This window comes from Montipora capricornis, chromosome 1, assembly GCF_036669925.1.
Source record: "Montipora capricornis isolate CH-2021 chromosome 1, ASM3666992v2, whole genome shotgun sequence".
Lineage (NCBI taxonomy): Eukaryota > Metazoa > Cnidaria > Anthozoa > Scleractinia > Acroporidae > Montipora > Montipora capricornis.
Window position 1 is genome coordinate 42,567,906 of NC_090883.1, and position 17,471 is coordinate 42,585,376.

At 39.3% G+C, this 17,471-nt stretch overlaps 1 protein-coding gene across 2 annotated transcripts in view; it reads left to right on the forward strand.

The window, feature by feature from the left end:
• The first annotated feature begins 5,293 nt into the window (after positions 1–5,293).
• LOC138044912 (uncharacterized) overlaps positions 5,294–17,471 on the forward strand; it is an 18,032-nt gene continuing 5,854 nt past the window's right edge. Inside the window, exons 1-7 of one of the 2 annotated variants that reach the window (XM_068891302.1) lie at positions 5,294–5,489; positions 6,062–6,322; positions 11,898–11,947; positions 12,062–12,251; positions 13,843–13,898; positions 14,867–14,974; positions 16,491–16,828. In XM_068891302.1, the coding sequence (XP_068747403.1) occupies positions 6,156–6,322; positions 11,898–11,947; positions 12,062–12,251; positions 13,843–13,898; positions 14,867–14,974; positions 16,491–16,828 (909 nt within the window). In that variant the 5' untranslated portion in view covers positions 5,294–5,489; positions 6,062–6,155. Of the gene's footprint in view, positions 5,490–6,015; positions 6,323–11,897; positions 11,948–12,061; positions 12,252–13,842; positions 13,899–14,866; positions 14,975–16,490; positions 16,829–17,471 lie in introns of those variants that run through there. The other variant, XM_068891296.1, reaches the window with a different exon arrangement.

Below are 17,471 nucleotides of genomic sequence, written 5' to 3' on the forward strand. Positions count from 1 at the left end.
AAAGAAATTACGAAATTCATCGTCATAACACAAAGAAACAAAGAAGCTTCGCCATTGATCTGTTCTGTCGTAAAGAACGCAGGAAGCGGATAGAGCTCGAAAGAAGTGTATGGTGTTTTCCCTGTAAAGAGCTTAATTAATAATGCATTCGTTTTGATTGATTTTACTATGAACGCATGGCTGACGTCATATCACCAAAAACTCTTACGGTAATTCTTTATCATGTAAAGCAAATACACTCAATATCGTCTCGTGAGCCACTTTTTGTTCTTACCTCAAACCAGTCGACGTCATCTATGATCTGTTACTCAACAAACGCACGGCATGTTACAGTCAGAGCAGCTCAAGCGTTCCTCAGACGAGCAGATTAATAAGTTCATTATTGCAAATTTGATATCAGTAAACGTTTGAATAATCTGTTCGTCGGATGAATGATGCAAAATTTAAATCAAGTTTAAGTTAAAAACTCTAATCTTGATTGGAATATTGATGGCTTTCGGTGCCAGGCCGGCGTGCGAATTTTCACAAGTTTACTGATTTGCATAATCTGCCAAACAACGGGCATTTCACTCTAGCAACATTGCAATTCTGTAATCTTATCAGTATCCTTAAACTTGAGACACTATGTTTTCGAATTAAAGATTGCAGAGAGAAATGAATTTGGCAGCTTATGCAAATTGCCTGGCACCGGAAGCGAGCAATAATCCGATCAAAATTCGAGTTTTAAACTGAGGCTTGAAAATCATACTGGAAAATATAATTGAATTCGGAAAGGGTGAACGTTTTAAGCGTAAACAATTTATGCCGCCTTCGTTATATTATCTGAAGGCATGATATGCTCAGAAGAAGTTTAGTTATATATACAAAACCTTTTACAATTTTGAAGGGGACAACTATTAGTAAATACTGACACGTGAATCTTTATGATTTACTATCTTAGCCATTGAAATACTTGCCAGCAGAATTCGAGAAGATAAATAAATTAAAAGTATATTAGTTAAAGGTGAAGATATCAAATTTTAAACCCTTTTTCGCTGAACTGATATCTGATTTATTTCCCGGCGTCGATTGCAATTTCAGAGGATTTGATCAATGAGATCAACAGTTTGATTTATTGTTTTATTTGGGAAGGTGGACTTAGGATGTTTGACATTCAATCAATGATCCGTGCAGAAGGTGATGGTGTTTTACAATTTCGTGGATGAAGAAAACAGCAGTCCTTGGGAAATAAAATTACAGTATTCTCAAATAGGTGGAGAATTTATCCTTAATTAAGTTTAATTTTGATACCCAAAATTACCCGTCTATCTTCCAGTTTTTAATAAAGAATGTCTTGATGCTTGGTCGGCGCTAAATCATGAATCAGGCTTCAGCACTATCGTACGGAGACATCATCATCAATCAAGCTTTTTGAAACAATAAAAACAAAACTGTTCAAAAGCTTTCGCTTTTCGAATGAGAGCTGTTTGTTAAAAGAATGGTCACCTTAGGTGACCTCCTTTCTGAGACGGGAGTCTTCCTAAAGGGTGCTGACGAATAAAATCCAAATTCTCTCCAATGAATGAGCATCGTTGACGCAATCCCGTGTGAATGGAGACAGAACAACCGGTCGGATCAACACTCAGAATGGTCTTCCTTTGTAATGACATCAACAAATTGTTCCGGACTTTATGGGGTGATGATGGAGAAAAATACCGGAAAGATGATTTCAGTTAAATGCCAAATGAAACACTTATTTTCCAGAAAATCCGTTTGGAAACATAGAGTTCCTCCATGCAAGAGATACTCCTGATTTTCCGATCAGAACAGAATTCCTCTATCATTTTACTAATTCCAGGCCCTACTTCGTGCGAAATCGATTGATGAGCGAAGGTAAGCCCTGGGAACAAAGTTTGGAACATTTTAAGGTGCTGTTACACTGTGAAATGTTTCGTGCAACTTGTCCCGCCACAATGTTGCCAAAACATTGAGAGACAAGTTGCACGAAACATTCCGCAGTGTAACAGAGCCTTTAATGGTGAGTGCAGGTTCATTTGATTGGTCGGTATACTTGGAACATCGCTTAGCATTATGCAACCTTCACTCTAAGCGGAATTTTCTAGCAAATGGTAAGATCCCCTAGTCTTCTCGAATAATGACGCCGTCTCACCCCCCGGTGGAAGGGGGGGGGGGGACTCCCATATAAAACAGACGGGGATGCTCGTCGTCTCGCTCAGGGGTGTAAATTTTGGATTTTGGTCTCGCTTAGGGTGTTCCGGGCAAAACGCCAATATTTTAAGCCGCCAAGGTCAAAATTTGCTTAAGCCACGCCCAAATTGGTCTCCTTTAGGGGTCACAAAAAGCTTAAGCCACGCCCAGATGGTCTCCTTTAGGGGTTAAATTTAAAATTTCCGACGAGCATCCCCGTCTGTTCCAAAAGGGAATCCCTCCCCCCCCCGGGGTCTCACCACCCTTCAATGTTCATAACCCTGTGGGAGGTAAAAGAACCCACACACAATACGCAAAGCCTGGGCATAGCATGGAGTTCCCGGGCCGGCGTTATGGTCCGTGTCCTATGTGGTATAGCTGTCAAGTTGACTTCCTTGTACATTGCATTCTGATTTAGGAGTATCCGCTTAATTAAGATTAAACTGATCAGAAAAAGCACACAGTACATCCTCCCTTCACTTATCGCTGACACTGTTTACCGTTGGAAACCTTTGAGGTGGCTTTGTCAACAAATGCCTTTGACTAAAAACAAGTTCCTCCACTGACTGCTCCACACGTTTCAGGAGAAATCCCACCATCTTCACTTAAGGACGTTCGCGCTAATTGTTTGTGCGCAACGTTACTGCGCAGGCAGGTAACGCGACTGTAATATGTCACGCATTACTTCGAGCACGCATTACTTCGAGCATTAGTGAAGTTGAGTTGCAAAAACCGTGGACGATAAGTCTTGCACAGCGTTGGATCAGATAAGATCGTGATCAGTCAAAATTGATTTCAAATATTTATGAAAGTCATATACGCGAGGTTTTATCAGTCATGCACTAATCTACTTGACTTTCATACATATTCAAGCATTAGTTAAAATAACATGGCGACAAAAACGCCGAGGAAAAAATTCCAGGCCGGCAAAAAGAATGGCACATTTATTTCCGAATCCTCATGAAACTTTAAAGAGAAGTGAGCGGGAGGATGGAAAAGCTCTGGAAAAGGTAGCTGATCGAGTAGACTAGTGGCTGAAAGTTTGGAAACCTCGAGGACGAACTGTTGCGTAAATTTAATGGAGCTGTTTCTTTTTAATCTTTTTATTACCCTACGAACTTAAGTTCAAAGTGAATGCATGTTTTTAAAGTTCTTTTCCTTTACTTTCGTGAAAATAGAGCAGAAAATAGAGCAGTATTTTAGTCCTCGTCCGCTTGAATAGTTCGGACCTGCGTGGAAACAATCAGCAATTAAATTTCACAAACACACTCCAGAGGATGAGCATGACAGCAATGGAGAGATATTATACAAAACACAAACCAAATGAAGATGATCCCTGCTTAAAACTTCGTTGCTATGCTCGAGAAAGGTTTTTTTTTTGGTAAAAACCTTTCATCTCTTCAACGATCGATCCTCTCTTGGGTTCCAGTCCTTGCCCGACTGGACACGCAAAAGCGTGACAAACGAAATTTTCCAAGAGCTTTGCAAAATCACATCGATTTTACTCGTTCAGATCATCGGTGACCCCCATTTTTTTAATCATGAATCACTTTCTTTACTTACTATCTACAAAATTTGATGAAATGAAAAAATCTCACCGTAAGAAGTTATCCTTTTTTAACATTTTCTTTCCTCGTGCAATCGAATTCCGGTACTGGTTGCAACGGATAGAGCTTACGAAAACGCTCGTCGAGGACGAACTCTACTGTTTACCACATCCCTAGCGGCATACAATTATCTAAAAATCTCACTCCTAAAAACCTATGCACGGAAACTTTCACTCCAACAGTTTACTTTTATGATTTTCGATGGATGAGCAGATGAGGCTACATCTCGCTATTATGACCGATTTCTCGAGATTAACGGATTTTTCCACTGCCATTTTCTCCGAAACAAAGTCGGTGACCCCCATTTTTTTTTTCATTTTTGGAGTAAGTACTTTATGACCTAACTCTAGGCGAGAAATGAAGAAAATCTCACCGTAGGAAGATTTTGGCGCGAACGTCCTTAAACCAGTTGGAAAAAATATACTCCTTACAGTATAATTACAGTTACGATTGAAACTAAAATCTGAGAATTCCAACATAAAATATTGAATCATACAGTGTTTGCATGATTGAAAAGTTGTTTAGATTTAAAATGACTCAGTCGCCTTTTCAATGTGCCTTTCTAATCGAGAGTCTGAATCCGTTGATCGTCTCATGATAGCGAAATAACAATGTCGGACTTTCTGGGAAGCCCTCGGCGCTTGGCTCAGCAAATATAAAATTAATTACAACCCTTTACAATAATGGATATTGTATTTGGAGTTTTCAATGATGGGAGATGACTTCAATATTTTTAATCATGTGATACTGGCAGCTCTTTAAATTGTATCTTAAAGTGTAAATAGAATATTGTGCATCCCTTGTTACAAGTTTATAAGGCCAAGATCAAAGCTATCCAAGCTGAGAAACGATAAAGATTAAAAAAAAAAAACATTTCAAGAATAGGGAGAAACTTTTGCTATGTGTTAGCTCGTAGTAATGCATGTTCTGCATATGTGTCCTCGACTTTTTCTGGCACGAATTTGTTTTTACATCAGTTGAATATATTTGTCCGATGAAGTGAAGATGAGTTTAGTGTAATTGCTGTAAAAGTGTAGTTAGTTTTGTAATTGTATTAGGTCGAGTAATTTGTAATTGTTTTTTTATTAATATTTAATTGTGAAAGAAACATTACGAAATTACAGCAACAAAAATCTTTAGAGAGAGAGCCATCAATAGCCAGTTGATGCAACCGGAAGTTGCTCGTTAACAGGCTACTACACAGTGGGGCGAAGGTTTTCTTTTCGAACACGCGGTGTCAGTATATTTTTGTGTAGTCCCCAATGTAAGGATATGAAATAAAATGAAATAATGACTGGGGAACACTGTACAAATCAACTTAAATCAAATCAAATGTTGGTCTTTTAGGAGAGTGGAAAACCGGAGTACTCATGAAAAAACCTCTTAGGGTAGAATATAGAACCAACAAACTCAACCTACATGAGACGCCGAGTCTGAGAGTGGAACCCGGGTCATATCGTTGAGAGACGAGTGTTCACACCACTGCGCCAACATTGTTCACTGATTACTGACTTACTGATCTCTCTTTCACTTCAGAGAATAAGTACGCTCGATTCTGATTTAGTTTTCTTTTGCGTTTAGCGCCGTCATCGATGCGATGGGAGTTCGAGAAACCGTATTTATCATATCTTACCAGGGATTTTCGCTACACACCAGCGATGATCCTACAATCGTCACAACGTTTTCCAAATAAAGGTATGCCAGCTGTTTTTTTGTTCTTTTGGAACGGAGTAAACAGTTTGAGAAGCCTCTTCTGTAAAGAAACGTCGGGCCAGAGCATGTAAACAATTTCTAATTAAGAACACAATGCTTACTCCGAAAACTGGAATCACGAAATAGCCGTAGGTGGTGTCGAATCTTTAACTGCGGTTAGGAAGGCGTTATTAAGAGTTCGTTGTAAATTGGTGATCACTGAACCGTGGTGTCTTTGAATGCACGCGAGGTTATAAGTACGTTTTTTATAGGCGCTCCCCCTTATTTGAATAAATTTTCAAATTTTCAACACACGTTTGCTTTCGAATCTCAAGTTATCTAAAGTGACATGTCAACCACTTCCATCAGATTTCTCATTTCCCGCAATTAATTATCATAGCCTTCTCCCCACTTCCGCTCGACTTGTCAAAGATAGAACTTACGCATGACAGAACACAGGGCTGTGTCAATAGTCGCTCTAAAAAGAGATAACATTACATCCGCAGACAATTGCAAGCAGAGTGTGACGCGGTACTTCGAGTTCTTGACCCGTGTTTAATATTGTTTCTCCACAGTTCTCGTTTTCTAGCAGTGGATAAAATCGGAAGAATTAGAGAGGTAACTACTCTATGTGTCACACTGAATAACTGGATTTTTGCTTCAATTACCATGGAATCTGCCAGGTCTGAGCAATGCGCGAGTTGGAAGACGACGAAAAGTCCCTGGCAAAATGTTCCTTACTACGTGGTTCAGTCGGTTCTTGTTGCAGCCGTAACACTACCTACAATATTTTACATCTTTCGACCGGAACATCCATCCCATTCCAGTTTTAACGAGTGAGTAAGCTTCCATTGTTCTTCTACAATGTCTGTTGTCTTGGCACCCTGGAGGACCAAAACATTCTGGAAAATTACTATGGATCTCAAATCACTCCACAATATGTTGCATTTTGTGCTTTGTTATAACATTAACTGATATTGTTCCTCGAGCATCAGTTTGAGATTAAATCAGGCCCTTATTCTTGTAACAAAAACTGAAAAAATTTAATCAGTAGACAATGCTCAAATCGCTTGGATTTGTAAGCTAACTCCAATTACATAATTCCACCATAAATCGGAATGTACATTCATCTTTGTTGTGAAGAATCATTTTGTGAAATCGTAACTTTGAGAGAGCTTTCTTCCGTCAGTAACACCGTAAGACGAAACTGTGCTCTTGTTTTGTTTTCTCAAGTGTGTACGTTACACGTTTTTAATAAGAGAATTCATAAAAATAATCCGAACATATATTTTTAGTCTTGTGGCTTCAAATCCGTTATAAGCTGCATTCTCCAAAAAGATCTCCAAGGTGTAGATTGAGCTAATCCTTTGACTTAAGTTACGATGAATTGGGTAAATTCCGCAAAATTATGTTTTCCTCATCATTTTAGGACTTTTTTTGCTTCGTCTAAATTTTTTGCACACGCATATCTCTTTTTACCTTTTCTTTGAGTGCGATATTCTTTTTATCCATACAAACAAGTTTATCTTTTATTTTAGCCCTTCTTTTAATAACTTGCTTCATGTTACCAGCTAAAGAAAAGCATTGAAGGAAGACAGTGAGGTTAAATAAAGTACATATCGTTGATTTGAAGCATAAAGCCTTTGCCTTCGGCCTTAAACGTGGTCCTAAATATCTCCAAATTTCGTCAGTTGAACAAAGACGCCCACATTTAGTTCTTTTTGGCAAGAAAGAGTATCATTTTGTTCTGCCGACGCGAACAGTTAAAAAAACAGGCAGTAACCATGACGAAAAATATCAACGGAAATGAAAGTTGCAGAGGTGTCAAGATTACCTTTATTTACCACTGTTGTCAACGCTTCAAGATGAGCAAGACAGGTCTTATTACCTCTTTTCTTTAGCCTAGTATCTTAGGCCTTGATTCCGCGCAGTAATTTCAAGTTTTTTTGGTAGAACACTTTACTGAGTCTCTGCTCCAGGAAGTATCCATCATCTATGATATGAACCACGTCATTTGCAACTTAATCGCGCGTGGAAATTGCGGGGTCGGAAAAGCTACGAAATAGGGTGGGAATGAAAAACCTTTTAACGGGAAATACGTAACTCTGTAAACGTTTTATACTTAAAAGGGTCTTAAACTTATGATGAGCATAACTCATTGGAACATAGTTCTTAAATCAGTACAGCCAATGTTTGGAATCACGATACATATTAAAATAAACAGAACATGTTTGTGTTACGGTCAAAATGCACCAAAATCAGTCTTTATAAACTTAACTCATTCACTTACTCCTTGAAATTTTAGGAAAGATACCAAAGGGTATTTTTCAAGAAGAATCTTTTATTTTTGGTGTGTCGTTTAGATGAGGTGCAAAACGTTTGGGACAAAAATAGCCCAAATTTTCTAAAACGAGATTCATTTCTACACTTTGCAACCGTGACAACAGAAGACTGTTTGGCGCAGTAATACCCCTCTTAAAGTTACCAATCAACAATAGCGTATTTTACATCGATTGCGCCCATTTATGGTATATATTCATTCAAACAATTGTCATCAACGCAATGGCCTTGTAGCGTAGTCTAATCGAAAGTCCTAATTTATTTAAATGACAAAATATGAGGGAGCTGAAGTCAACGACAGCCCTCGTTTTGTTCCAGTGCCCAAATCGACGCTGCGATAGACTCGAGCATACAGTTTTCAAATTTCAAATCCCTTTAGGAGCAAAAGAAAAAAAGGTTTTAAGCAGTTTCTCTCCTTTGTTCCTTTTTATTGTTCTTTGAATTTTAATGATCCTTACGTTATTCTGTAATTTACTTGAATCAACCTACACTTTCGTTGTACTGTTTGCCCCTAACCTCTGTCAGCAAGTAGTGCATTTTAAGAATGACGTTATTGGCGACACAATAGAATTGTTCAGTGGACCTCCCAATTGTAACGTTCAAACAGAATGTTTGTAGATAAAAATTGTTCGATTTCCTATAGGAAATTGGAGGAAAAGTGACCTTGCAGATTCATTTTCCTCGCGCACGTTCTTTTCGAATGCGTACATACATTATGTAATATCTCTTGGCACTGTTCCAGAATAGTCTGAAATTCCAGCCCCCTCTATTTCAGACTAAAAGTTCCAGAAGAGCACATATTTTTCAGTTTTTTTGTGGCAAGAGGAGTTCGGTGCTTTGGTATGAAAAGCACCTTGCGACGACCACTGGCTGTTCATTGGTGTGTTGGGAAGACAACTTGAGCATTTAAAAACCTGTCCCTAGTGGACAATATAACTGAAAAATAGGTGACGTTACAGATCTCTTAAACACCTTTTTCCCCCGGTAAAATTGCCATAAAAGAATCCTACCTGACAATTTTTCAAACAAAATTTAAAATAACCTATTTCCCCAGTTGTTTCAAGAAGATTCAACCTCTATTGACCTTGTGTGTCGGAACGTGTGCATAGTTATCTTATAAGACATGTGGTATTTCTACTTGCGACAGGTCTACAATATTTGTAAATATGTAGGCATCAACTGCTATTGGCTTATCCTCCTTTAGGACTCTCTAATACTAAAACCTCTCTACGTGACCAGTGGGGAATGTATTCTTGCGGGGGTGTTAGCTTTAATGAATTTATACCATTTGCTCATAAGTTTGTAATTGCTTACACTTAGAGACGCACCTACTGATCAGCGTTGTTCGAAGTAGAATTTGAGATAGCCCGACCCAAAAGGATGTAAATACGACAGCATTACAAAAGTGACGACTGTCATTTCTGTGCGGGCTTATCCCCGGTCTTGTTTATAGCTCCATATTCTTTTACATGATATCATTATTACGTTTATGAGAATTTCGCACCTGTACAACTTTCAGTCTGATAAACTTAGTCGTGCCGGTATGATTTACACTGGCTTGAAAGAGGCTTTGCCCCAGTATCACTGAAAAGCAAGTGAATTTGAGTAATTAAGAGAGCGCAAACTCAGTGCACCTTGAAAATCATTTACCATTTATTGTTTGACCGTGTTGCGCCGATGCCGTATCTGTTGTTCCCATGATCGCGCGTTCCATTTTGACACGAGGGAGTTTAAGCAAGGACAACGGTAACGTTAACGAAAACGTCACCAACTTAGCGCTAACGCAAGTATTTCGCGATTATTCCGTCTTGTTCAAGTTGTACAATACGGGCGAACTATCCTGTAACTGAATGGGTACGAACGGCTCTAAAGTAAAATTGAAAATAAATGGTTCATTAGGCACTTAATGACTGGTCACAAGGGGAACAGTGAGGACCCTCAATGTACGCCTCGGGGAACGTTGAGGGTCAAGGGGAAACAAAACTCACTGTTTCCCGTGGGACCAGTCATTAAGTGTTTTGTTATACTAGCTCCACAACTGAAAATGAACCAAAGTAAATACGAGTATAATCCTTACTAGTTTAATTAATTATAGATCAAATATCTCAAATATAAAGGAGTAACAATTACCTTCAATAATTACTTTCAACTTTTGTCTCGTAGAACTTGCTGTATTTCTTCCTCACTTCGTACGTGAAAGCGTTTTGTCGCGGCCATCACTTGAAAAAAATTTGAAAACTACTCAGATTTCCGAATTTCCTTGAAAATCGCGATGGACGCGCTCACAAATTTGTCGCGCTTTCAAGACGAATGTCCTGATCACTTGCAAGTCCAAGGTTCAAGCTGTTGTTTCCCTAGGGAGTTAGTAAGTTTTGTTCGCCCAAGGGAGTTACACGGTTTTGAGGCGCGTCACGTGATACGTTCTCGTTCAATACAAAAAAAAAAAAACATTTCAGTTATGAGGTACAACAATGTTGTTTGTTGTATATCTGGACTTTCACTCAACAAAACTAGCACTGTGATCGGTTGATTATTGGTTACGTGCCCCCGATAAAATTCAAATGTATCCCGACCGGGATACATTTCCGCAGTTGTTGCCCGCTCCAGATGTTTTGTTGCGATTGTTGAAGGAAAAGTCTAAATATATAACAAAGCACTTAACGTCTGGTCCCGAGGGAAAACAAAACTAACTGTTTCCCTCGGGACCATACATTAAGTGTACAATGTTCACGTTGTCGTTTTGTGGAGTACGGCAAAAAAGTGCACGGAAATTCGTGTTGCACGAGTAGCAGGCGTAGTTTTCCTTTTTAAGCAATCGTATGCTTTGTGGCTTTGTCGTTGCTGCAACTGTCGTCTTTGCTTAAACTCCCAACTAACTGACCAATGAGGTGTCGTCCTAAAAATAACTACGCGTTATCACCTGGAACACCTTATTCCAATCATAGTTAATCTACGTATAAGATTGACTTTTGTTATTAAATTTATGAGAAAAACTAACGCGGAGAGATTTCGACGTTTCGATGACATCCTGTCATCATTATCAAGAAAATGAAGAAAAAAAATTTTTTTGAAGAAAATTTACATAGGTAAGTAGTCAAAAAAACTAAACCAAAAACAATAGTCTATTGTCCTGAGTCAGTGAATCATCCAGTGACCTCACACAAAGGAAAACCCAAAGTCAAGTAAAAACGTGCTAAAGTTTTTACTTGACTTTGGGTTTCCTTTGTGTGAGGTCACTGGATGATTCACTGACTTAGGACAATAGACTATTGTTTTTGGTTTAGTTTTTTTGACTACTTACCTATGTAAATTTTCTTCAAAAAAATTTTTTTTTCTTCATTTTCTTGATAATGATGACAGGATGTCCTCGAAACGTCGAAATCTCTCCGCGTTAGATTTTCTTATAGTTAATCTAGGGACTGTTTATGAAACCCTGGGAATTTCAAAAGCAGGAAACAATACAGTCGCAATTAGATGTTGAACTGACCGTGACCCTGCACAATCTTTTGTTTTTGGTTCGCAAGTTAATTTCGAATAAATTAGTCGAAGCTTTTGATTGGTTATCCTGCCGAAAAAAACGTCTTTTTGTCGGGTTTTGTGCCGGGTCAAGGCCAAAAAAACAAACAAAAAAATGAAACAAAGAAACTTGTCGAGTTTCATAACCAGCCTACATCTATTAACTATGTTCCAATCAAAACCAAGTTACGTTTGTCTTGGTTGGTTTTAATCCTCCTACCAATAGCGTTGCCCCAACATGCGGTGTAACATTTAAATCTACATACGATGGTCAAAGTTCTTTTATGAACTCATTCGATTGAAAAAAAAGTTCGTTCGGGTTCATTGACCGACGCACCAGATTCTTTATAAACTTAAGACAACCCCATAACATCTATCAGACATAAATTAATGTAAAGTTCATTCCAATTCAAATATCAAACTTGTCTTGATGGCTAACGAGTTTTTTTTTTCAGTTAATTTGCATTTGCAATTTGATGTGAATTCTTCCTGACTAGCACAACTTGAAAAGCAATTTCCATTTATATTGATCCTACTAACATTATATCCTTTTAGAACATTCTTGGACAAAAATGAGGAAATGATCAATAAGACATCTCATCGAGGTAAAAATCACTCTTCAGTTTTTTCATACTTTAATCAAGTTAACTTGAAACTAGTGTTTGCTCGTCAGTTACAAGTCTAGTTAATTTATAGAATTTTTTTCGTTTTTGCCACAGGTATACCACTCCAATGTAACTCGCCTCTGGTCTTCGATCAAGATAACGGCCAATGTCGACCGCCGTGCAACTGGACGTCGCAATCAACCTTAATCCAAAGAGTATACTATGGTGTTGTAGTGACTGGTTTCTGGTTAATACTCATCGCTGCAGTTATCACCTTTATAACTTGGGTTAATATTAAAAACCTGTAAGTACTTTTCTGTATCACCTAATTAGTTTCGATTCCAGCGTCCACATACTCCATACACTCGTTCATCCGTTCAATTGGAATTGAAAGTCACCAATACTAGACTAGATTAAAATTCAATTTCTAGCTCTTATTTGACTCTGTCAACAATCTAGTGCTTGTTCTCGCTGCCTACAAAAGACTATTCTTTTTTTCATAATTAACTCTCAAAGAACACACGAAGCCTAGCTGTTAGATTAAATTGAACGAGAAGAAACAATGATCGTGCTTTTTATGTGGCACACATTATGATTTTGCTGCCGTGTTTGGAAACAACAACGCGAAACGACGAACGTTTGGGTTTGAATGGCAATTTGATCAGATAGCAGTGAATCTCTTCATTTATCTTTCTTACTTTAACGCCGTCTCCGTCATTCCCATTTACGGGGGTACATCACTCTCGTTGTACTACGTGAATGAGATGGACTGAGGGTCGTGGAGTACTTACGGAATTACCTGGCAACCCTTTCGTTTCCCTGTTGACAGAAGTCTCTTTTGTTTTTGCCTTTGCTGGGCTGAGGAGTACTGAAAAGGAGGCCTCTGCCATTGGTCCAAACTCACTTTAATCCAACCGCCGTCCACAACCTTGGACGGCTCTCTTCAAACCACATGCCCCATGAAATGTTTGCTTACTGTGACTTGAGCCCGCTGTGTCCCGCGCATCCCTTTACAGTGATTCCGCTGTTGTTAAGTGAGTCCACACAAAATGAAATATCACGTGAGGATTCGGTCGCTAAGAAACCGCCGCGCATGCTCAACGCAGTATGTTTCGACCCATGGCAGAGGCCCCTTTTCCCTTACTCGTTAGTCCAGAGAACGCTTGCAGGGAACCCTTTCGTTGGTTCCGCCATTGTCGCTCAGACACCGAAATCGAATAGCTATTTCCGAGTTCATATCTGCCTCCTCTTCAAAGCGCGAAGGCTTTGTGGTTGCAATTAGTACTACTTTGCATGTGAATGAAAACTAACTTTCATAAGAAAAACTTTGCGCTTAGACTCGCTTTGAAGAGGAGGCAGGCATAAAGTTGGAAATGGCCTATTAGCAAGGGTCCTTCGCCTTTAGACGTGTTTGGTTTCTAAAGAAACTGCTGCTGTTTCAGTTACTGGGTGAAATACAAAAAAAAAAAAAAAAATTCTGCCAAACGGGTTGATAGAAGTAGGTGATGATTTCGAACCTGGTGATTCGAGTGGTAGCTTTTCGTCAGGCTTCGAAATCTCAAAATACCAGTAGCAAGTCGTTTGGGATAATAATTTATGCTTGCCCACATATAGAGCACAAACCATTGTTAGCTATTGTTTGGAGGTGTATTGCGGTTTATTTCCATATATGGTGATTTTGGCTAACATGGCGTTTTTGCCCTCGTTGGTAAGCTCCCTCAAAGTTGCGCTTGTGCAGATCTCACGAGAAAATTCTCAAATCCTTTGTCACTCAACTTTTTTAAAACGTTTCTGCTACAGGGCTTTTTTTTCCCACTCAGAAAGATCGCTGTCTCGCCGTATGAATACGTTTTCATAAAACTGAAATGTTTCATTCGGGTTTTTTTTATTTGTAGACGCAAGTTCCCACATGTTTTGCGTTTTCACATTATAGTTTGCTGCATCATACTTGGTAAGTGAAGTCGTCTGGTACAATATACCGTCATTTACCTGCCACAGCACATGAAAACTAACATGCGGCTACCTCACCGCCTTTTGGTCTTATCATGTGAACAGAATGGGCGCGGTACCTTTACGCTCATGCACCAGTTGTTGCCATGTTAAGCCTGAAAAATTTCTTTGACAGTCATTTGATGACACAACAACCTTGCGAGAAGCTTGGCCTTTTCCCCATTTGACGTCACAATTATTGGATGAGATTTTTGTGATTTCATTTGCCTCGACCTTGATTATTTCGGACCTCACGAAAATCAATAATTGTTTTATCCGACATTATTTATAAGAAATAAAGTGAGAAAAGTACTTTCAGTTGGAACCTGTATTTTTTTCTCTTCAAACGAGGAACAATTTACAAAGTAATAATCAACTTTGGCGCCCTTAATATGTAGTTTGCGTGATGCTCAAAATTATCCTTAGGTTCTTACCCAATCCGATTCAATGCAGGTAATGAGGCATATGATCATTTTAAAAACAGAAATACAAACAAGTTTTGTCTCCTTATGAACAGACCCATGCTTCTAGCATTAGTTCGGTCATGAATCACATGACTGCTTGTTTCGCTTACGTCACGAATTAGACCTAAGCGTCAAGCTCTACTTCGGCCGTGAATCAAATGACTACTCGGCTTGCTAACAACACGTATCTTATGTAGCACATAAAAAAGTGATTTGGGGGGTTTAAACGGTAAAACATATTTCCTGTTTGTGAAGGAATTATCTACACGTCGATATCCCGTCGTTATCTCGGATTCCGAATTACCAATCAAAATTCGTGTGATGTCACAGCCGTGTTTACATACTCTCATCTAAACACAGCCATTGACCAATGAGAGTGCGCGTACTATCCTAATTAGTTTATACAGTTTGATCGCAGTCCATCGATTATAAGTTTTATTGGATTTTTTTTTTTTTATCTTACTAGCTTTCTGCAGGATGCTCCCTATACGCATTGGACTCGGTAAATCCTTTTGCCGTGAGGAGTTGTATTGGAAACCGGGCGGTCACTCCTCTTATACCGTCATTATCTCAGGTAAGCCTGAACAGAGGAACTCCGTGTCTTAGGAAAAGCATTAAAAGCAAGGTGAACATACCATAACACCAACCCGGTGTGGCCGATACACCACGCATGAGCACAACCAAGTGAAATTGCCACTTAAAGGGGTGCTTAAAACACACGCCTGGTAAGTTGGCCAGCTGATGAGGCCTAACAAGGCCGGGACAGTTGTCTATGGCTGCCAATTAACCGGGTGAAATGGTTGTACGCATGGGTGATGTGCTAGCCACACCGGGGTGGTGTTATGAGGATTGCACCGGCGTCGCGAAGGTCATGGGTTCGAACCCCTTTGGAGACACCTGGGTTCGATTGTTCGAAAGCCGAATAACTTAATCAAGGATTAGTGCAAACTTCTGTTTTACGTTTTCAACTTTTTGGTGAAAGTTTGTTTTGCTCATTTTTGTTGTTTAAGATTGACTTCTTCTAATGTAAAGTTTTGCCGAATATCAGCGTTGAACAGCATTCGGGAGTTGAGAAATAAACTACTTGGTTATTTCTTTATCTGGGATTAGCTTTAATTGGCTTTTGAACAACCGGGTCCAGAATTTTCCAGGTGTCTACTATAAGAGACAATTGCTTAAGTTATCCAGATAAGTGAGAGGATCGCTTCTCCATTTCGTTACGTTTTCCACTTGCAGTTCCCCCCTTTCCCCTCCCTCCCCCATTCACTGTTGGTAACGGAAAAATGAAATCTTAGTGATAAAAAAAATATTAAGAAATTGCCTGAGGAGGAGGGGGCTAGATGGAAACATTAAGAGGAGGGGAAGTCTCAACCAGTTTTTGCCGCTCGTTGTTGTTAAACTTCTTGGAATGCTCTGGAACCCTTCAGTTCAAAAAACCAATAACATATTAACAATGCTTAAAACTGTGTTTATGGTCAGCGTTTTGCATCTTTATACTATACACGTCTTACCGCGAATACGTATTTGATAAAGGAAAGTCTCCACTCCAACACAAAATGGCTTCAGTGAAACCACAGGAAAGAATGTTTACTATCACATTTTTCCAATAAAGCGTTTGTAACTGAAATATTTCAGCTTATTTCGGTTTTTAAATTTCCTGAGCGCCGCCATCTTGAATAAATGTCACGTTTACGGTTGTTCTATTGTTATCATACAAAAGCTCTCTGTGTCCGAACAACAGGGCAATCGCAACACGTCACAATTATTTCAACGGTTGCACCCGGGAGATTTTAAAGTAAAGATAATCCATTCTGAATTTTTTTTTTCATTTTCTGTTTTACTTGGAAACTGCTTGTACTTAAATTATTTCTAGGATACTTCGCCCACATTGTGCGACGTAAATGAGATAGAATAATCGCGCGAAAGACTTGAGAAAGTGCAAAGTTATATTTTGAGGTGACGTTATCGTGGACGTCGCCGTCATAGATCTTGAAGTCCCTACTGTCGGCGACGGGAGGCCAAACGATGGCATTTTTTTAGGGTTCGGGGTTCGATGGCATGAAGCTGATTTGTTTTCTCGCATATTCCAGGTGCTACGTCCCACTTCTTCGGACTGGCGCTTTCATTCTGGGCGATGTGTTTCATCGCAAACACTTATGCAGTCATTATTCATCACAGAAAAGGAGTCTTCAAGCACCCCACTAGAATTCACTTTATACAATCCATAGTATGCTGGATAGGGCCAGCAATCATTGTGGTCGGCTGTCTTTACATTGCTCCCCCTGGATACACGTTTCTATTCGCTGATCTTCTGGCTGTTGGCCCTGCCAGCATTCAAATGGCTTATTTTGCCGTCACGCTACCCATGCAGGTCACGCTAGTGGTGTCTCTGTGTTTGCTGTGGGCTATTATATGGCACCTCAGAAAGGTGAGTTGTTCATTTATTAGTGAAAATGTTTTAATTTGACAACTTAATGGAAGTTAATCGTGGACTCGGTGGTCTCGTCCGCAAAAAGCTTCGGCTAGTCTTTGCGGGACAGTATAAAATTACGTTATAATCTACTTTAAACCAAAAAAAAGAAAGAAAACAACGCTTAGCAAAGATAGTGACGAATGTAATGAGAATACGAAGATGAAGGCTGGAGAGATCCCACGTGAGCCGTTAATTTATTTATGTCAATAAACTTGGTGAAAACTCAAGGTCCATTTACACTACAGAAAAAAACTGAGTTCGGACCAATTTTTTTTTTTTATCGTTTACAAAGCCTACAATTTGGTTTGGCTCATCATAAAACTGGCGTTAAGGCACCGTTCCTGGCACTTTGTTTACAATAGTCCTGACCAGGGGCCCGTTTCTCGAAAGTCCCGAAACTGTAACGGCCATTTTCGGGTGTCACAATTCCCTTTGTATCTCAAGAACGGAGAGAATTTAAGTCATCAAACTTCACCGTCATTTTTCCTTTTATTACCTTTAAAAAATGTTAAAAGATAGACTTTCCAAAACTAGCGGTTGGCAGTTTCACAAATGGCCTTTCGGGCCCGAAACGTTTTCGGGACTTTCGAGAAACGGG